The following is a 21,972-nucleotide window of genomic DNA, read 5'->3' on the forward strand; positions in this document are numbered from 1 at the left end:
AGCTCAATCCTCTGGCGCATCTCCTCAGTGACAAGACAAGGCATTTGTGTCCACACCTGCTCTCTGCATGCATCCTGACGCTCTGACTGAGGCTCTGCAGACAGTAGATCACGGTAGTAATCAGTGGCAACAACTGCACGCATGTCCTCTAGCTCTGAAGCAACTGACCCATCGGGCTTTTCAACTGATTGACCTTGGCATGCGAATGACGAGGTCCCACTGCCTCAGAGAAAGCTCCTGTCACTCAGTCACCCACTTGGGTCCATTGAGATGCCTGTCGATGGAAAGCAAACTCATGGCACCTCTCCTCTGTGCTGACGAGCTCCTGGCAAGCCTGCTATAACTGCTCCTCCAACCAAGGACTGTTTGGATGCTTGCTCCTGCATCCTCTGCAGGGAAGCAACGTCCCGTCGGAGATGCTGCTCCTCCTCTCTCGCTGCAGCCAAGCGAGCCGAAGACTCCTAGAGAAAGAGTCGACTAAGCTGAGCAAGTCCTGAGGCCACTCTGTCAGAAGGAGAATCCTGCATGTCTAAGCTCTCTGTCCAAAGAGCCTCCACTCGCTCTCTAAGCGCTGAGTCCAGCATGACCCTCTCTGGGATGCGAAGCATCGTGCTCCCCCTCCTCTGTCTATCAGTCACTGTAAGGATCACTGAAGCATAGTCCGAAAAGGAGGTCCCTGCCAGAATGCCTATTGTCCCACCCAAGTCAACTCCATGCACAGTAGTATGGCTACCACCAATCCTGTCAGAGGGTTCCTCCAACATGTTGAAGTCACCCCCTATGCACCATTGCTCTGCCTACGGCAGAGACTCAACAATATGAGACCAAAACTCTGCACGTGTACTCGCCACATTGGGCGCATAGATGTTCAGGAAGCCCACAAGACAACCCTGAACCTGCATAGTGATCCACTAAGCCCTGCCTGGCACAATAACCCCTTTGCCCAGAATGGCATGCTGCAAAGAATCCGCAATAGTCATACATACCCCGCCCTGGATGCCTCCAGGTCTAAAAGCAGTTGACCAAAAAGTCTCATACCGTCCACGCAAAAGCTGACCACAGCGTCTAATGCGGCTCTCACACAGATGATGCTTCTGTAGCATAAGCAGGTCAATCTCTCCTCCCACGAGGCATTGTTGAAGCTCCTAACGCGGTCGGCCCCTCTGATGTTGAAACTGGGGCCAACCTAGTCCCTGTACATTCCATGAGACAATCCTCATGGGGAGCGAGAGAGAACTGATGCTACCGCAGCAGCTAACCATGCTATCTTCGAGGCAACCTTGGATGGGGAGTAATGCGCATCCGAGCGTCCTCGAGATAGGCGTGACTGCAAAGAGTGTCCAATCCAAGCCCAAGTAGACCGAGTCGTGCGTAAAGCAACCTCCTCTGTCCAAGAGTCCTCATGTATGTGTACATAGCATGGCGAGCTCTGCGTGTCAGCAAAAAAGTGAACCAAAATGTGTCTACATCCTGCTGCGTTTGGAGGTGTCACAACAAACTTGGCCAATGGTCAAATTGTCTGAAGCATGTCTGTAACTCCTAGGTCTCCCATGTGGTGAGAGAACTCTAGGGCCTGTGTCTGCAGCCACTCCATCACTGAGTCTATAGTCCACTCAGCCTGGTCCCTGCCGCAGAGGGGAAAAGCGAAGCCAACCGCCGAGTCCAAGGCCTCTATCCCCCTAGCTGCAATGAACAGTACATGAACTCTGAAGCAGGCTGCCTCAAGGTATGGTGAGGGGTCGCTGAGAAAACGGGTAAAGTCGTAGGTAAAGAAATCAGAGTGTGGGTGTCCCTAACCAAAACACGTACAGAGGGAATGCCGGCCGCCTTGGCAGCTACTGAGGCTGCCGTGCGAGGTGTCTCCGGACAGTCCCAATCGCTAAGCCTATCCTGGACAAAGTGGTAGGTACTTCCTCCTCAAAAGTGGTAGGTACTTCCTCCTCTCGTTTTGTCATGAGAGTACAAAGTGTGATTTCTGGCTATGGTAGGCAGCATATGCAGCGTATTCGAGAGAATGTCGTTGATGCGAAACAGGTTAGTCGACGACTACAACAGTTGGCTGATTTATGCCCACTGTCTGACTTTGAAATGACGGAGTTATGTGAAGCTAAAGTGTGTATTCAGAAAAATGATAAGAGGAAGATTGCTAAGTGGCAGACGCGTGCACGTCAACAGGCTTTTATGAATAAAGGTTGTGCTTCGAAGAAATTTTTTAAGCATTTGCATCATTCAAGAGTCTCACAGTTGATTAAACGGGTTATAACTTATGCTTCCCTTGGGTGCTTGGACTTCTTCGAAGCGGGAACTTGCTAAGATTATGGTTTCACATTATCGTAAGGTGTTTGCCTTCTTCGGCAGCTTGTCGAGCGCGTGAATTGTTGTTTTCTTATGTTCGTCTGATCCTGTCTTCGCAGGAGGCACAATGGCTGGAGGTTCCTTTTTCTCTCTCAGAATTGCATAGTGCCTTGCTTGCATTGGGCCGATGGAGATCTCCTGGTTTGGACGGACTTACTATGGAATTTTTCCTCTCATTTTGGGATGCTCTTAAACAACCCCTGATCTTCATGATTAATGTGGTATGGGAAAAATAGGCTCTACCAATTTCATGGAAAGACGGCTTACTTAAGTTGTTGCCCAAGCAAGCGCTTTGCGAGCAGTTCTCTCATTGGCGGCCCATAACTTTGATGCCGGTGATATACAAGATTTTGGCTAAAATGTCGGTCCACCGCATCAAGGACTATTTGTTTATAGGACTTCATTAGGCTCAATATGGTTTCATTCCTCGTCGTCAAATCATGGACAATTTGGCCAATCTTATGATTGGCATGGAGTATGCTAAGTATACGCAACAAGATGTGCTGGTCATGCAAGTTGATATTGAAAAGGCCTTTGACACTGTGCACTAGGACTTCATTGCTGCCACAATGAGATGTCTAGGATTTGGTCCTAAGTTGGCCAATGTGGTTTATTTCTTGTATGATTGTAGTACGTCTTCGGGAATCCTAGACGGAGAATTGACAGAATCGTGGCCGCTTGGTTGTTCGGTTAGGCACGGTTGCCCTATTAGTGCTTTGCTGTATGCAATTGCCTCTCATCCTTTGTTGATGTATCTGGATCACTTGACCTCTGCGCAGCTACCATCGGGTCATACTTTTATTGGGCAGGCTTGTGCAGATGACTCATTGTTTATGCCCCGCAATCAGCAAAACGATGTTCAAGAGATTATGAACGCTTTGGAATTGTTTGCGATTGCGGCTGGTCTTAAAGTCAATTTCCATAAATCAAAGCTTTTGCCGCTTCGTTCTTGTGATTGGCATGCTCTGTTGTGGCCAGGAGAGATTGTTCTTCCAAATGTAATCACTATGCATTTGGGTTATCCAATTGGATGGAATGTTACTCACATGCAGAAAGTGGATTGGGTTATGAATCGCTTAAATGTTAAATTGCATTACTGGAAGCTTTCTACCTGGCCGCTACATGTTCGCCTGCGAATTGTTCAGAGTATCCTCATGGCATATGTTCAGTTCTTTTTGCCATTGTTGCATTGGCCCCTTCTTTGTCTTGACTCCCTCATGTCGGCCATTTTGTCTCATTTGTGGCGAACGCGTGCTCACAAAAAAGGTTTGCGTCTGATATCGATGGCAAAACTTTGTACACCAAAGCGATTTGGTGGTTTGAATATTTTGGACCTGCGTAGGCATGTCATTGCTAGGAAGGCTATGCTTTTGCCTACGCTTGTGCAACAATCTCAGCCTTGGACTCTTATGTTTGCACACTTGAGTTAGCATGTGGTTACATCCTCATTTGGTCACTGGCAATCATCCATGTGGGAGGCTGTAACAAACTGCTGACGTGTCAAAGCCTAAAGAATGGAGCCAACTTACAGATGCCGGCCGAGGGGCCTAAACCCTAAGAAGCAGTAGAAGAAGTGTCACAAAGTGAGGACGTGGTAACCCTAATTGCTGAAACCCTAATTCTGGAAACCCTAACCCTAAAACCTGCAAACCCTAATTTCTGCCAGAAACCCTAACTGCTGAAACCCTATTCTGGAAACCCTAACCCTAAACCTGCAAACCCTAATTTCTGCCAAAAACCCTAACTGCTGAAACCCTAATTCTGGAAACCCTAACCCTAAAACCTGCAACCCTAATTTCTGCCAAAAACCCTAACCCTAACCCTAACCCTAAGGCAACAGACAAATTCCGAAAATTGCGCTGACATGATGACGTGGCAGGCTGTACGGATTTCCGTAAATTGCGCTGGCAGCTTTTGGCATTGCTTTTTGGACCAAAAGCTTTTGAGTTTGAAAGTTTTTCATGTAAACTGCTTTTTGGACCAGAAGCTTTTGAGTTTGAAAGCTTTTCATGTAAACTGCTTTTCAGGCCAAGGGCCTTTAAATATGAGGCTAGGGCTCATTCTCTGGCATGCTTCAGTACGAAGGTGCAGAGTTTGGAGTACCGGCTTGTACTGTGTTGATGCAATATGAAGAAATACCGAAAGGGGCGCCAAGGTTTGGGGCCAATACTCTCTGGGGTGGAATTCCGCCACTTCGTGTCGCGTGTCGTCTCTCTCTCCATTTCAGTTCAGTTGTTATTTGAAGTGCTTAAAGTTGTTCAGCCTGTTCTTTTCTATTGGCACGTGGTGCCCGCATTTGTGACAGAGGCAATATTTGGTAAGATGGATGGTCATATTCCTGGATGCCCACTTTCTTCCACCTTGCTTTCTGCATGGAAACAGGTTACGATTTTTATCTCATGGAATGCTCGGAGGGAAGGAAACTCACTTCGTGCGGAGAGCCTTCATTGGAGTCCGGCTTTTTCTCTTACTTTGGTTGACCGCTCGCCTCGCCAGGCGTATTTCCTCTCCTGCCGTGGCATTCGAGTGGTTGAGGATGTGGTGGATGCAGCTGGTTTCACTTTCGAGTTTCCATTTGCCACTCGCCGCTTTGGATTGGGCATGCATTATCGCCAGTTTTGGAGAGAATTACAGCAAATGTTGACAGGTTTCTTGCCTGTTTCACCTTTGGCTGATGGTGATCGCATGTCTGATTGGAAGCTTGGGGAAACGCCTTTTCGAGATCTTTCTGCCGGCCGGGCATATGCTCTTCTTCTGCCTCGTCCATGGATTGTTGATCATTGCAACGCTATTTGGCACATGCATAAATCAGATATTTGGTGGCGCAGGATTATATTTACAATATGGGAAAGCAATTTGCCGTTGAAAGAGCGTTTGTTTCTTTGGCGGTGTTTACTTGGTGTGCTCCCAGTGGGTACCTTTCTTAGGATGCGCCGTATCCGCCATTCATCATGTGTCCGTTGCTTATCTGCCGAGGAGGATGTTTGTCACCTCTTGTGGGATTGCTGTGTCACTCGAGACTTCCTTCGCCGGGTATCTACGTGTATGCGGCTACGTTTTCCCACGACGGTCTTCCATTAGCGGTTTTGGGTTTTGGGTTTTTGGTATCTTCTCGCCGACGTTGCAGTGCTTTGCAGCCTTCTTCTTGTGGGTCAGGTTCTGGGCGTACTAGAGCCTGTGACGACAGCGTAATGGCTATATGTTCCATCGCATTCATACAGATCCCCTACCTTTTTTCAAGATTTCCCTTCGGCAGTCTTTGCGGTTCGCCTTGGAAGTTGGTGATATCACGGCAGAGATACATCAGCTTTCTTATAAATGCTTTTAGATATTTTGTACAGCCGAACACTGTTGTGTTTCTTTCCTTGTACATCTTTTTGGTGGGTTTTCCTCTCTTTGAGGTTTCCCACAGATAGATAAATCAAATTGATTTACAAAAAAAAGTGTGTGTGTGTGTGTGTGTGTGTGTGTGTGTGTGTGTGTGTGAGAGAGAGAGAGAGAGAGAGAGAGAGAGAGAGAGAGAGAGAGAGAGAGAGAAATGAAATGAAATGAAATGTTATATTAACGTCTGCAAAAGGCCATAATGACCTATGAGACCCGAAAGTTACAAAGTGGTGGATCTGATACAAAGTCAGAGTAACAAAATAGCGTAATAACAGTACAAAACAAAGATATCTACTATGGGGGCCTAAGTTGGTCCATGTGAGCCAGCATAAGACTAAGCGGGAAAATTTGGGTGGCTTGTTGGGATGGCTGAATCACAAGAGATCTAGCATCGGTCGTTGGCGAATCTCATCAATTTCCTCCATGGTTAGTAGTCTGACCGGGCGTCGTGCATGCCTGGCCAGCGTGCTCCGAATTTTTTGTCGTAGAACCCGTCGATGCTGTGCAGTTCTTCGTAGTCGTGGGCGCCTGGATTTACCTAGTTCAATCGCTCGGTCAATCAGTGTGCCTCTCGTGTGAGACGAGGGGGAGCTCTATTGTGGGAGTGGCTCTTGCGGCCGTCCCGTGTCTGCTTTGAAGAAGTCTGTGATCCGTCTTTGAGACTGGCTAGCCTCGCCATTCATCAAGCTATCTCTGTGTCTGCACAGCTCGAGTAAGAACAAACCCAAACATCTCTGATCTTCGTATCCCATGACTCTTGAGAGTGGTCCAAAACCCTCTATGAACAGGCAGTGGAAGCGACCTCGTATCTCGTAGTAGACGGGGCAGCGGCATGTATAGTGTAGCTCTGTCTCAGGTTCCGTGTTACACAAGGGGCATGTCCTGTCCTCTGCTGGTACTCCGCTGTACCTCCCAATCTCAATCCACAACTGGTGAGAAGATGTGCGTAACTGGCCAATAGCACATCGTATCCCATGAGACAAGTGGGTATCCATGTATCTGGGTCTCGCCACAAAACCATCTTCCGTAAGCTAGAGAAGGTGGTCTCTGTAGAAAGCCATCTTCGTGCCCAACTCCTGTGCTGGTTGTATCCATGTCCTCCTGGTGTCCAGTTGGGTTAGGTCTTGGCGGATGAGCTTGGTGATCTCTGACTGTGTAAGAGTGAGAGATGGTGCATCCAGTGAGTAATGGAATGGTGGCAGCCTGTCTATGCTGAACCCATGTGCCCGAAACCATGATGTCATCTCCCCATACCAGCATGTTGTATCTCCTTGTATGGCTAATTGTCGAGAGGATTCAAGTGCTATGCGAGCATATCTGTCTCTAGGAAGTTCCCATGTGCGGTTTATGAAGGATACCGATCTGGTGAGCGCCTCCACCACAAGTGGGGGGGCCGCTAGCTCTGCTCGGATAATGGCACGTGGTACTGATGCCTTGACTCTAATGAGCCGCGAGATCACAGAGACGAGAGGTTTCTCCATCTTCCCCCATCCGTCTGAGCGACCCGGCCTCCCGTGGCGATCCAGTGAAGGTCCCCATATCTCTGTTCCATAGAGCAATGCTGAAGCCACCAAGGTGTCAAAGAGCCAGAGCTTCGTCCGGGGCTCCTGAAACTGAACTAGCGAACACATCCTCTCCAATCTACCCAATGCTGCGTGGGCTCTAGTAAGTCTGGTCTCTGCTGCTCTTCTGAGTGAGAATGTAGGTCCGCTAAAAACCACTCCAAGGTAAGTGTAAGCGTCTGTGTACTCCACAGTCTCCTGGCCGTATGTGAATGTAGGTGCTGACCTCCTGATCCACTGTGGGGTGGTGTTAAACACCATAACCTTGGTTTTACCCAGGTTGACAAACAAACCACTTTCGTGTGTAAACGTGTGCAAAGCATCCAACTGACGTTGCATTCCCTCAGGGGATTCGGAGATCAACACTATGTAATCAGCATATAACAAAAGTGGAATCCATGTCCCTGCCAACTGAGCACCTTTATCCCCATCGCTATCAATGTAGTCAGAAACCTCATCCACATACATACCGAAAAGGGTAGGAGAGAGCGGGCAGCCCTGCTTCACCCCAATAGTGGAGTGAACCGGTGTAGAAAGTCCCTCCGGGGTGCGTACATGCCCTACTACTGATCTATACAATGCCATGATTCCCCAAATGAGTTCTGTGGGTACTCCCATTTCCTGTAATCTGCGCATCAGTCTAGCTCTGGGTACCATGTCGAAAGTTTGCGGAAGTCCACAAAGCTACAATAAATCCGTCTCCTATGAGATCTGCCTTCCTCGATGATGGCCCTGAGTGTTAGGATATGGTCAAGAGTGGAGAAGCCTCTCCTGAATCCTGCCTGCCCAGTTGCACGTATTCCTTCCCTCTCTGCCCATCTACTCAGCTGTTGCTCAAGAATGGATGCATACAACCGTGCCAGTGTGTGCCCAATCATAATAGTGCGATAATTCCCAGGCTCCATGGGGTCTCCTGATTTGAAGATCGGTACGATCGTAGACAGGCTCCAAGTGTCCGGTAGGCCCTCACACATGGCCCGGTTAAACATAACTGCTAGGAGCTCTGCTAGTAGGTCTTTGGCATGCATGAAATGCTCTGCGACTAGGCCATCATGATCATATGCTCTCCCAATCTTCATCCTGTCAATAGCTTTCTTCACCATCTCAGCGGTGAAAAAGCCACATGCATGTGGGCATGGATCGGGGGGGTTGGGGAGGGGCGGTTGTCCAGGTACTGTGTACAAATATGATGCGTACTGACCCCATGTCTCTGTGGAGGAAATAGCCGGGGGGGGGGGGGGACGGCTCATGAAAGAGCCGCCACGCCTCACGCGAGTCCTGACTCAAGAATAGCTGATATAGATCCCGCTCGAGTCGAGCCAAAAAATCCCTCTTCTTTCCCCGCACCAGGCGTCGGAAGTCAATTTGTGACTGTCTGTGAGTGACGTTCCCCAACAACACCTCCCTCTGGAGTCTGGCTCTAGTCTGGCAGCACTCCTCGTCATACCAGCTGTTCTGAGGCATGCTCCCCGATCGACGGCTCTGCTCAGGTTGGGTGTGTGGGTAAGCACGTTTCGAATATGTAAATGAGATAAGTCAAAACTTTAATATGGATTAGAGGCAAGACATATATAGGAGCCATCATAATACATAGCATACACGTATTGAATATGTAGATGAGATAAGTCAAAACTTTAGTACGGATTAGAGGCAAGACATATATAGGAGCCATCATGATACGTAACATACTATTCATAAGCACAAGTTAAAAGAGTATACTGGGTTTCCTATAAAATCAATGAAAGGCATTCTATGTAAAGCATCACAACGTATAGGGAAGCACAAACTTACCACAGAATTGTTTATTAAAATGAAGTTTCCTGTGATTACGCATGACTGCCAAAAAAAAAAAAAACTGAATAAGTATATGTCCTTTCAATGATATCAAGCATTTGCTAACGTTCATTTACTTTCAACCACATCAAATATTTGGTAGCTTTCAAAACAGTTTGTAGGGTTATGCAAACTTCGAAAATTATCACAAGACACCATGACAAGAACAATTGTAAGCAGGAGTAGTGTTCCTTGAAGCAAAGCTGAAAGGACAACTACTAGAAAACTACCCAAAAACTAAGACATGCTGAGGCAGAAAAGCACCCTGGACAAAGATTCAAATGTCATTATAGGACACAAATAACACAATGAGAATATGATATGGATGTCTGATGACAAAGTCTAGACTTCCCGATTACAAAAACATAGCTATAGTTGTACGATGTTTTCTAAGATTTTGTTCAGCATGTTTCATTGTTTTTGCCATAACCTTCATCTTCAAGATCATCACAAGTAGGTAATTGATTGTGATCACAAGGAAGATCAACATTACAATGTGAAAAACATGTGGATTCTCACTACAAGAACGTTTGTGTTTTGACACATCAGTGCACTATTGACATTCAGTTGTTGCTTCTCACAAAAGAATTCCACCTGTGCTGTTCTGCTTGAAGGGAAATGCCGAGTGCAAATGATGCAGCAAAATGGTTTCCGACACAAATGCAAGGGAATATCAAATGAGAGAATCAGTTGCACTGCACGCGAATTTCATAAGGTTTTTTTGAGAAGCATAGTTCCAAATTGCATTGTTGGAAAAAATGGCCCCTTATCTTTGCTTATCAACTGATGCATGGTCTGCTAACCAAGATCATGAAGGCACAAAATGTCCCTTCTTTGGTCCTTGTTACATATTTTCCAGAGAGCTTGGTTACATTGCTAGCCTCTTAAGACAAGGTCATCTAGATGGACATTATTTTGGAGGATACTACAAAACCTCTATTCCCTTTGGTCGCCTTTTGAATTTTGTGGTGATACAAAACCGGTTAAGCATTGGTGGCAGACGTATGAGGCACATTGTTAGCATCTTTCACAATGTAAAGCCACAAGAATAAGGCTCCTAAATTTCTGCACCATAGAGCATGGCAGGTGTAGCTAGCATACCATACAGACGTAATTTTGTCAGTGGCTCTTGAAACCGTAAATCTGCACACTATCTCTTAAATGCTCCCAAAATTGCAACACCGCGTGCAACTGTAGCCTTTACTGCTCCCTTCATATCTGGACGCAAGCACGAGGATGTTTTTGGGAGCCAAGAGGCGTGACCTTGGGAAGGTGCTTGTGATCTGTGGCAGGGCGGTGGCAATTGGCATGTGTGCCAGAGAAATTGGTAAGTCACAAGAAGAGGGTCCTGCATGGTGATTCAGAACCCGACATGTTGAAAATGGTCAACTATCAGGTGCCCTCACGTACAGGATTGATGCATACAAACAAACACACCTTCCTAAGGCAATGCCACGGAACAAAACAAAGCAACAAAATCCTTGAGATTTTTTATTAGAAGGGCCACATTTAAAGGTATAGTGGAAAGCGTTATCACAGTGCAGAACTAGCTCAACTGAAATATGAAACAAGGAATTGAAGAAATAGTCACTCACAGATAGTATACTCTTGACCACATTTGCAGGGATGAGTACACTCCACAAAGTGACACCACTAGTCTTTGCTATCAAGGGAAACAATGCAATCAGAAGCAGTGTTACGACCTGAAAAAAGATCAAAATAAAAGAGATTGAGAAAATTTCTGGGGCTTTGCAAGCCACCGTTCCTGTCATTACAGAAGACACCTCTACACTCTGACTCTTAAGTGAATCTAACATACAGCACTCAGTGCTTCCAACACAGGCAAGCAATTTCAGAAGATGGATGTCCAATAACTTGAGGTAAATTAGCAAAAAGAATTACTTACAGCTGCAACACGAATAATTCGGATGGCCCCAAACCTATTGGCCAATGGAGCATATGCAAGAAGCTGAAAAACAAGAAGCACAGCTCCTTTGAAACAAGCACCCAAGTAAGTTGGTATTGATAACGTCAACAAACTGACTGACACCCAAATTCCAGTCGTACACCTCTTTATATGTACTTACACCAAGGCAGTCAATGTACGAACCTGAGACTGCCAAAACTGTACCGACATCAGATGTGGTGAAGCCTAGCCCTCCATACTTTTTTGGGCTCACAGCCCATAAAGAAAAAATCTAGTAGCCACAATCCTCAATTGGTGAGCCATATCCTGTTATGCCTAAGCGGTAATATCTCATGCACTAGAAGCCGAGAAACTACCTCTGAATATGCCATATCATGCAATCCCCACAGGAAATAAATAGCAATTGCAGACACCACTCCCCAATTCTTCCAAGTTCTTTTCTTCGATGTTGAATCCTCCCCTTTGACTGTTACAATAGCATGGGTATTGCCTTGTTTATTATTTATGGAGTTGCCCTTGCCCACAGATGTCTCCTCTGACCTTTGGAGGTCAATCTTTGGATGCTTGTGTATACTTTCCTGCTCCAGAAAACAAATTGTAAGTTTTCAACTCAAAATCAGATGAAAATCTGGCCCTAAAGGAATGATGTGAAAAACATGCAACTGAGAGGACAATAAAGAATTGCTCGGATTTGTGATAAGATCAGGAAAAGCCCAAAATCTACCTATGAAGAAACGTTCAGTTTATATTTTGATGGTACCATTTACAAGATAGTATCCATAATGCATACAAATATTAGACTACAAGATCCTTACTAATGTTATCATTGCCCAATAGGGGGTTGCAAGTATTAGTATATGCAATCCATCGCTCCAAGAATCCCCTTTTTCGCATAGGACCATCTACTCAATCCATTCCTAAGCATTCTTGAAATCGAAGAAATCAGCTAGGAGTTGTCCTGACTGTTGGACCGCTATACAACCTCATAGAGAGTGAAGATACTGGCCAGAATATAGTGTTTCTAGACAAAACTTGTCTGTGATATATGTTTCCAATCTGGCAACAAGGGTCTAAATTGAGCACTAATCATCCAGGCCGGACTCTGTAGACCGAAGAAAGGAGAGCACCAGCCTACAGGTCGCATGTGACGTAGCATGGTGAGGTAATTATGCGACATACCACCAGAGATAAGAGGAGAACTACATATGTCAGTGCCCAATGTATAATGAGACACGGGGAAGATTTCATTGCTTTTTCAGAGAGGGCTTCATGGCTTTGGACCTCTGGCAAGGGTGATGGATTACACTGATCAGAAATGAATTGGTTTCTTGCTACACTTAAGTAGACAGAGACATGAAATTATTACAACCTTCAACACACAGTAGCAAGAGGACCCATTTTGAGCCAAATGAAAGATTTCTTCAGAGCACCACCCCTCAGCAACCTTTCAGTACGTGGGACTCGAAAGAACTACAGTGATTAGAATTTCTCGACACCTCTGCTATTCAAACCTTCTGTTGTAAGGTGTGTTTTCTGTTTTAGAGCCAAAGCACCACAGCTTTGCGGCTCTCCACAACATCGTATTTTTAAATGCTAATCGAACGTCAAACACAAAGGAGTTTGAAAGTACAAAATAAGTTTGATTCGGACCTTTGAACCAAATCAATGCAACCCTCATTTTTTAGCATTTTAAAGGCATTCTGTAGCTTCAAGTCTAAAGTTACCAAAGAGGATTCCCGAGAAAAGAAGATTTTTCATCACATTATAGCATTGAGCATTGAGATGAAAACGAACAGAGCCCCTTTTGAAGTTGGTTCAAGTTTCAAACTCACTTTTCAATTCGTTTTTTTTCAAACTATTTCAAACATCTGATATCCATTTCAAATACATTTGAGCCGTACTATGCTCCGAGTGGAATGTAAAAATAAAATGCACTTGATTTGTGTTCCAGTCAGCCTTAAAAGACTCTCCCTGGCTCCTCTATGCATAGGCGTCTGTAGATCCCATCTATGTATACAGAGTCCGTCTCCTGCGTGAAGGTGTAGCGAGTAGGGGCTGCTGCCCGTAGCCTGTGTGCTACACTAAACTGAAAAGAGATAGTCAACAACACAAGAGCATGGTCCACTGTCACACCAACAGGTCTGGGTCCAACCGTGAGATCCTGGATACTAGAGATGAGGCTCGGCTGTGCCATGACATAATCCACTGTGCTGGCCCCATGTCTGTGTGGAAAGCATGTAAAATCCCCCGCAGCGGGAAATCTCTGTAGGCCATTCAAGATGGCCAATCCATGTGCAGTCCCCATGTCTATCAAGTGTCGTCCATAATCAGTGTGTTCTCCATCCTGTGATAGTCTAGATAGGCCCGTCTCTGCAACATCCAACTCTCTCAGCATCTCCTCTGAAGTATCATAAAATACTGTCTGACGATAGGCAGTCCTAGCATTGAAATCCCCTAGAATGATGATGTCACCATCTCTAGAGAACTCCCATATGTCATCATCCAAAATAGAGAAGGGGGACTGTCCTCTGGGTGGTGCATAAACTGACGTACGCGGGGAAAGTAGCAAATAGCAATGTAAAGATATCTGCCTGTCTCTGCTCTCAATCTCACCCACATGTACCTAGCTTGCTCATCCCTGCGGGCTACATGTATCAATGGCTGCAACTGCTCCCTGAATAACACTGCCACTCCTCCTGAGCCCCGCCCTCTGTGCTCTAATCGTGTCTCCTGTCTACAGGCTGTCTCCCATCTATATCCACTAATGTGAGGCATAGATTGCCCTGGGGCCTGATGTGTCTCAGAGTAGAAGACGATGTCTCTTCCCGTAAAACTATCCTCAAAAGCACCCACATCAAGGTGCATAGATCCATTACAATTCCAGGTGGCAACTTTGAGTGTGGTCCCATGGGTCTCGCACCGTCATGTGGAGTGCCGCTCTACAATCACCACCCGGCCATCTTTGTAGAAGGCCATCTTTCCCTTCTCCCTTGCCGCTTGAATCTCTGGCATTACCTCTCTCATATGCGCAAGCTGTGTGAGAGTGAGGTCATCTCCAAGGAATATACCCGTTTTCTTTAGTGTAGGGCGCTTCTTCAAGAAGTCCTTCTTGCCTCCATGGATGGGAAACGGATGATTAAAGCTCTCCCTTTTGAAGTCTCCCCATTGCCTTGTGTCTTCTTCCCTACCCTCCATGCCTTTGTATGAGTAGCCTCACTACTCATCATGCGGAGAAGTTCTTAGACTTCTCTTTCCACATCATCTCGGTGTTTTAGACAGGTTATTCTTATATGCAAGGCTCTAGTTTTCCTTCGCTGCTCTTCTTCTAGAGTCATGTTGATGATTGTAGGAGTGGGGACGGATGTGGTTTCTTTCCCTTTCCCTTTCTTAGCGACTTCTATCCATTTCTCGACCTCATCCGCCTTCTTCTGCGTCTTCGTGATCACATCCATCCACGAAGACGTCTTTACCACCTTCTGTTTCTCCTCCTCTGTGATCATCCGTACCTGCTCCTTGATGACCTTGATCTCCTCTATCACCGAGGGCTGGAATTCCCCTTCTTCCGGTCCACTACTTACTCTATCCGCAAGCTCTCGCTTGAGGGCTATGACCTCTTATCTAAGTGCTTGTGAATCCGCCTTAAGTGCTTGTAGCTCTGCGTGCAAGTCCTCTTTCTCCTTCTTCCATTGCGCACCTTCATTGAGAAACATTTGAAGAAGGTTGGCCTTCTCTTTCCACCATCCCTCCGTCTCTGCTTTCCATTCTTTCATCTCCCTTTCCATTTGTGTTATCCGCTTGTTTGTAAGCACAAAGGTTGCCTTCGTATGGGGCTTACATACTGGCGAAACGATCATGGCCTCCACTGGCGAAGCGCTCATGGCCTCCATTGGCGATGCGGGTATAGCTCGACGCTCTGGCTCGGGCGGAGAATTAATAACCACAACCCGATTGCGGGTATATGCACTACCACAGCCCACTGCGGGACACCCAGTCTGCTCTGCCAAATATCCAGAGAGAGAGTCAGTACATGTCCACACACAAGCAGCCTGCCACACCAAGCTCCCCCCTTGCTTGCAATAACCAACCACCCCCTCTGTGCACGCGAACTTGACACCAAAATGTTATCTGTCTCTTTGTTGAAGCTCCCCCTAGTGGTTGAGGTGCTCACAAGATCTGTCTCCTTCATACACCGCATGTGGGAACTTCCCAGAGACACATATGCACGCCTTGCACTTGAGTCCTCTCGACAATTGGCCATGCAGGGAGATACAGCATGCTTGTATGGGGAGATGATATCATGGTTTCAGGCGCATGGGTTCAACATAGACAGATTCCCTCCCTTCCAGTACTCACTGGATGCGCCCTCTCTGACTCTTACACAGTCCGAGATCACCAAGCTCATTCGCCAGGACTTGACTCAGCTAGACACCAAGAGGACATGGATACAGCCAGCACAGGAGCTGGGCACGAAGATGGCTTTCTACAAGTTGGGCACGAAGATGGCTTTCTACAGAGAGCATCTCCTCCAACTTACGGAGGATGGTTTTGTGACGAGGCCCAGATACATGGACACCCACTTGTCTCATGGGATACAATGTGCTATTGGCCAGATACGCACATCTTCACACCAGCTACGGATCAAGACTGGGAGATACAGCGGAGTACCAACAGAGGCCTAGACATGCCCCCAGTGTGACATCGAGCCTGAGACAGAGTTGCACTACACATGCCACTGCCCCGTCTACTACGAGACACAAGGCCGCTCCATTGCTTGTTCAGAGAGAGCTTTGGACCGTTCTCTAGAGTCATGCGGTACGAGGATCACAGATGCCTGGGTTTGTTTTTGCTCGAGCTGCGGAGACAAAGAGAGAGCCTGATGAGAGGAGAGACTAGCCAGTCTCAGAGACCGATCACGGACTTCTTTAGAGCTGCCACAAAACACCCGAAGGAGTTACTACCACAGCAGAGCTCGTCGCCTTACACCAGAGGCACACTGATCGACCGAGCGACTGAGCTGGGGAGATCCAGATGCCCACGACTGCGGAGGACTACACAACATCGACGGAGGCTGCATCAGAGGATTCGGATCACTTTGGCTCGACATGCACGACGCCCAGTCAGACTACTAACCATGGGAGAGATTGATGAGATCCGCTAGCGACCGATGCTGGATCTCCTGTGATCTAGCTATCCCAGCTAGCTGTTTAGCTACTTAGTTCACACCTAGCAGTTTCGAATTCCATAGTATTTTATTTTGTCATTTTGTCATTCTGTCATCTTGTTACTCTTGTTACTCTGACTTTGTATCAGATCCACCACATTGTAACTTTCTGGTCTCATAGGTCACTTTGGCCTTTTGAAGACGTTAATATAACATTTCATATCTCTCTCGCGCCATATGTTACTTCCCACCCAGTACGTCAATATATGCTGCATCCAAAGGACAGTCGCCTTTCTCTATATTGGACGATGATATAGGGAGTTTTCTAGGGATGGTGATATCATCCTCCTAGGGGACTTCAATGCCCGAACGGGCAACTCTCAGACAGTCTTCTACGACACTTCAGATGAGATGCTTAGAGAGCTGGATGTGGGGGAGATGGGGCTTGACAGACGCTCACATGATAGAGAGCAAACGGAGTATGGGAGATACCTTAGAGAGATGACGACTACACATGGGTTAGCCGTATCTAATGGCTTACAACGAATTCCTGGAGCAACCAGCTTCACATGTTTTCAACACAGAGATGGGGCCAGTACAGTAGACTATGTTATGACACAGCCGAGCTTTATCCCTTGCATTCAAGATTTCACAGTGGGAGCAAGGCCAGTGGGCGACACTATCTGTTTCATTCCAGTATAGTACAACCCAGACATCAGGAGGCAGGTCACACACTCGTTATACATTTACACCAGAGACTGATTTTGTTTATACAGAGGAGATCTAGGACCGTCTATGGAAAGGCACAGCTGGCACAGCTGGTACAGGCCTCTCAGTGGAGGAGTGCACCACTTTACTGACTGAGACACTGCATGGTGCTGCATCAGTGGCATACCCACACACCCAGCCGCGGGCAGGAGACCACATTCTGGGAGCATGCCCCAAAATAGTTGGTATGATGAGGAGTGCAGAGAGATGAGAGCCCAGCTTCAAAGGGATCTTCTTTTAAGAGTCATCACTTACAAACAGTCTCGGATTGCTTCCCGGTGCATTGTGCGACGGAAGAAGCGAGCTTACTTGGCTCATATGGAACGAGAATTATATCAGATGTTCTTGAGTAGGGATTCAGGAGAGGCATGGCGACTCTTTCATGAGCACTCCCCTCCCCCAGTGATTACTTTACCTGATGTGTGGGACCAATATGCGACATCGTTATATACGGTTCCTGGACAGGAACCCCTTCCAGACCCTACAGAGCCATGCCCAGCTACAAGCACCTTCTTTACCATTGGGATGGTACAGAGGGCCATTGACAGGATGAGGACACGAAGGGCATATGATCATGACGGTAGCGGAGAACTTTATACATGCTAGGGATATGCTAATGGAGATTCTTGCAGTGTTATTCAATCGTGCCATGTGTGAGGGGTTACCTGAGACTTGGAGGTTGTCTACTATTGTGCCTATCTTCAAGGCAGGGGATCCTACAGAGCCTGGGAACTACCGCACTATTATGGTTGGACACACATTGGCACAGTTGTATGCATCCATTCTTGAGCAACGCTTGAGTATTTGGGCAGAGGATGAGGGGGTACGGGCAAAGGGTCAGGCCAGTTTCAGGAGGGGTTTCTCCACTCTTGATCATATTTTGACACTCAGAGCCATCATTGAGGAGGGCAAGTCACATGGGAGACGGATTTATTGTAGCTTTGTAGATTTCCGCAAAGCATTTGGAGGGCAAGTCACATGAGAGACGGATTTATTGTAGCTTTGTAGATTTGGGGATCTTCTGTAGGCCAGGATGGTTAGAGACGTATGGAGAGGCCCTTGGTATCTATGATCTCTCGGCTGATTAGAGCCAAGGCGTCCGTACCACATGATATCTAGGGCCAGCCTGGCATATCTGTCTGTGGTAGTATCCCATAGGCTGTGTACAAAGGAGACTGATCTGGTAAGCGCCTCAATCCATAGGGGGGACAGCTAGCTCTACAGGGGGATACATCATGCTGGTATGCACAGATGACATCATGGTTTCAGACACATGGCTTCACCATGGACAGGCTGCCTCCTTTTCAGTACTCTCTACAGGCACCCTTGATGTCTCTGACACGGGTGGATATTACTCGAGTCATTCGTCGGGATCTGATCAAGTTGGACACGAGGAGGACAAGGATAGAGCCGGTACAAGAGTTGGGCACGAAGATGGCTTTCTATAGAGAGCATCTTCTCCACCTCACAGAGGATGGGTTTTCTCATGGCTTGCGTTGTGCCATTGGCCAGATACGCACATCCTCACATCAGCTCGAGATTGAGACTGGAAGTTTCAGAGGGATACCAGCAGATAGCAGGATATTATGGTTGGACACACATTGGTACTGTTGTACGCATCTATTCTGGAGCAACACTTGAGTAATTGGGCAGAGGACGAGGGTGTACGAGCAAAGGGTCAGGCCGGCTTCAGGAGGGGTTTCTCCACTCTTGATCATATTCTGACACTCAGGACCATCATTGAGGAGGGCAGAGCACATGGGAGACGGATCTATTGTAGCTTTGTGGATTTTCGCAAAGCATTTGACATGGTACCAAGAGCTCGATTGATGCGCAGACTACAGGAGATGGGAGTGCCCATAGAGGTGATTTGGGGGATTATGGCTTTGTACAGATCAGTGATGGGACATGTACGCACTCCGGAAGGGGTATTTGATTTAGTTCACTCTACTATTGGAGTGAAACAGGGCTGCCCATTGTCTCCCACTCTATTTGGTATGTATGTTGATGAGGTGTCTGATTACATTGACAGAGAGGGTGATAGGGGTGCCCAGCTGGCAAGGACGTGGATCCCATTGTTGCTATATGCTGATGATATTGTGCTGATATCTGACTCACCAGAAGGTATGCAACGACATTTGGATGCACTACGCAGTTTTGCAGAGGATAGTGGATTGTATGTAAACCTAAGTAAAACCAAGGTTATGGTGTTTAACACCACACTGCAATGGGTCAGGAGATCAGTACCTACTTTCAAATATGGTCAGGAGATTGTGGAGTATACAGATGCATACACTTACTTGGGGGTAGTCTTTACTGGGCCGAGATTTTCTTTGAGAAGAGCAGCAGAGACTAGACTAACTAGAGCTGGTGCGGCTCTGGGAGGAATGGAGAGGATGTGTTCACACGTTCAGTTCCAAGAACCTAGGACAAAGTTATGGCTCTTTGATACTTTGGTTGCCTCTACTATGTTATATGGGGTGCAGGTTTGGGGACCTTCTGTAGGCCAGGATGGTTGGAGGCGTATGGAGAAGCCCCTGGTATCTATGATCTCTCGGCTGATTAGAGCCAAGGCTTCCGTACCGCATGATATCATTCGAGCGGAATTAGCTGCCCCCCCTATGGAGATTGAGGCGCTTACCAGATCAGTCTCCTTTGTACACAGTCCGTGGGATACTACCAGAGACAGATATGCCAGGGTGGCTCTAGAGTCCTCCAGACAATTAGCTCCGAATGGGGATACATCATGCTGGTATGCACAGATGGCATCATGGTTTCAGACACATGGTTTCACCATGGACAGGTTGCCTCCTTTTCAATACTCTCTACAAGCACCCTTGAGGTCTTTGAAGCGGGTAGAGATTAATAGACTCATTCGTCAGGATCTGATCCAGCTGGACACGAAGAGGACATGGATAGAGCCGATACAGGAGTTGGGCACAAAGATGGCTTTCTATAGAGAGCATCTTCTCCACCTCAAGGAGGATGGGTTTGTGATTCGACCTAGCTATATGGGCACGCATCTTTCTCATGGTTTGCGTTGTGCCATTGGCCAGATACGCATGTCCTCACATCAGCTCGAGATTGAGACTAGCAGATTCAGAGGGACACCAGCAGATAGCAGGATATGCCGCTTATGCCATCTAGAGTCAGAGACAGAGGTACATTACAAATGTCATTGCACAGTGTACTATGAGATACGAGGCCGTTTTCATTGTCTATTCAGAGAAGGTTTTGGGCCTCTATCTAGGGTCATGAGTTATGAGGATCAGAGATGTCTTGGGCTATATCTAATTGAGTTACACAGGCATAGAGGAACTTTACTGAGGAGAGCTGAAGAGAGACAACCCCAGAGACAGATCACAGATTTCTTTCCACTAGATATTGTACACCCAGAAGAACAGACAGAGGAGCAGCCAACAGTGGAGAGGTCTGCCCGCACTACTGGCATTCTCATAGACCAAGCATTGGAGCTAGGGAGATCTAGACGACCCCGATGGAGAAGAGGAGCTACACAGTTTCGAAGGAGGTTACAGCAAAGGATTCAAGCCATACTTTCTCATCCTCAAGAGTGCAGATGAAGATGGATCTCTACTTCCCTCCCATATTGTCTACACATTGTATTGCTCAGTTCACACATTTCACGCCTTTCACCTTTCACACCTATCAGCTTAGTTTAGGATTCCGCAGTATTTATATCTTGTTAACCTAGCTTAATATTTTTATCATATATTTTGTTAATCTGACTTTGTATCAGATACACCGCATTGTAACTTTCTGGTCTCATAGGTCACTTTGGCCTTTTGAAGACGTTAATATAACATTTCATTTCATTTCTCCTCTCTCTCTCTCTCTCTCTCTCTCTCTCTCTCTCTCTCTCTCTCTCTCTCTCTCTCTCTCTCTCTCTCTCTCTCTCTCTCTCTCTCTCTCTCTCTCTCTCTCTCTCTCTCTCTCTCTCTCTCTCTCTCTCTCTCTCTCTCTCTCTCTCTCTCTCTCTCTCTCTCTCTCTCTCTCGTCGGATAGATCTTTAAGGTCTCTTGGGATAGTTTCCTACGACGTTAAAATTATCTTCTTCTTGGGTGTGTGTGGGTGTGTGTGTGCGCTAATAAGAAGAGGGAAATAGTATAACCTTTCTATCACCCAAGTGTGGTAGATTGGTTATGCCATTTCCCTCTTGAATAATAGATCTTGAGTTCAACTCTCCTCGTCGGATAGATCTTTAAGGTCTCTTGGGATAGTTTCCTACGACGTTAAAATTCTCTTCTTCTTCTTCTTCTTCTTCTTCTTATTCTTCTTCTCTCTCATGCAGCCACAGTTGGATGCATTACAAATTTTGGCAGAGGATAGTGGGTTGTCTGTAAACCTTGGTAAAACCAAGGTTATGGTGTTTAACACCACACCACAGTGGATCAGGAGATCAACACCAACTTTCACATATGATCAGGAGATTGTAGAGTATACAGATGCATACACTTACCTTGGGGTTGTCTTCACTGGGCCGAGGTTTTCTTTGGGGAGAGCAGCAGAGACTAGATTGACTAGAGCTTATACGGCCTTGAGAGGCTTGGAGAGGATGTGTTCACAGGTTCAGTTCCAGGAACCTCGGACAAAGTTATGGATCTTTGATACTTTAGTAACCTCAGCTATGTTGTATGCGGTGCAGATATGGGGACCTTCTGTAGGCCAAGATTTTCAGATGCATGGCTTCACCATGGACAGGCTGCCCCCTTTCCAATACTCTCTTCAGACACCCTCGATGTCTCTTACACGGGTGGAGATTACTAGACTCATTCGTCAGGACCTGATCCAGTTGGATACCAGGAGGACATGGATAGAGCCGCCACCGGAGTTGGGCACGAAGATGAATTTCTATAGAGAGTATCTTCTCCACCTCACAGGAGATGGGTTTGTGATTCGACCCAGCCATGGATACACATGTCTCATGGTTTGCGGTGTGCCATTGGTCAGATACGCACATCCTC

General features: G+C 46.8%; 1 protein-coding gene across 3 annotated transcripts in view; it reads right to left on the reverse strand.

Moving 5' to 3' along the window:
• LOC147453609 (protein ZINC INDUCED FACILITATOR-LIKE 1-like) overlaps positions 1-21,972 on the reverse strand; it is a 70,590-nt gene that overhangs the window by 11,162 nt on the left and 37,456 nt on the right. For all 3 annotated transcript variants that reach the window (XM_086515753.1, XM_086515754.1, XM_086515755.1), the window contains 5 exons: positions 11,418-11,639; positions 11,245-11,332; positions 11,041-11,126; positions 10,730-10,837; positions 9,093-9,137 (listed from right to left, as the gene is read on the reverse strand). In XM_086515753.1, coding sequence (XP_086371879.1) covers positions 9,093-9,137; positions 10,730-10,837; positions 11,041-11,126; positions 11,245-11,332; positions 11,418-11,639 — 549 coding nt within the window. The remainder of the gene's footprint in view (positions 1-9,092; positions 9,138-10,729; positions 10,838-11,040; positions 11,127-11,244; positions 11,333-11,417; positions 11,640-21,972) is intronic.

This window comes from Adiantum capillus-veneris, chromosome 7 (genome assembly GCF_014529385.1).
Source record: "Adiantum capillus-veneris isolate H3 chromosome 7, ASM1452938v2, whole genome shotgun sequence".
Classification (NCBI taxonomy): Eukaryota; Viridiplantae; Streptophyta; class Polypodiopsida; order Polypodiales; family Pteridaceae; genus Adiantum; species Adiantum capillus-veneris.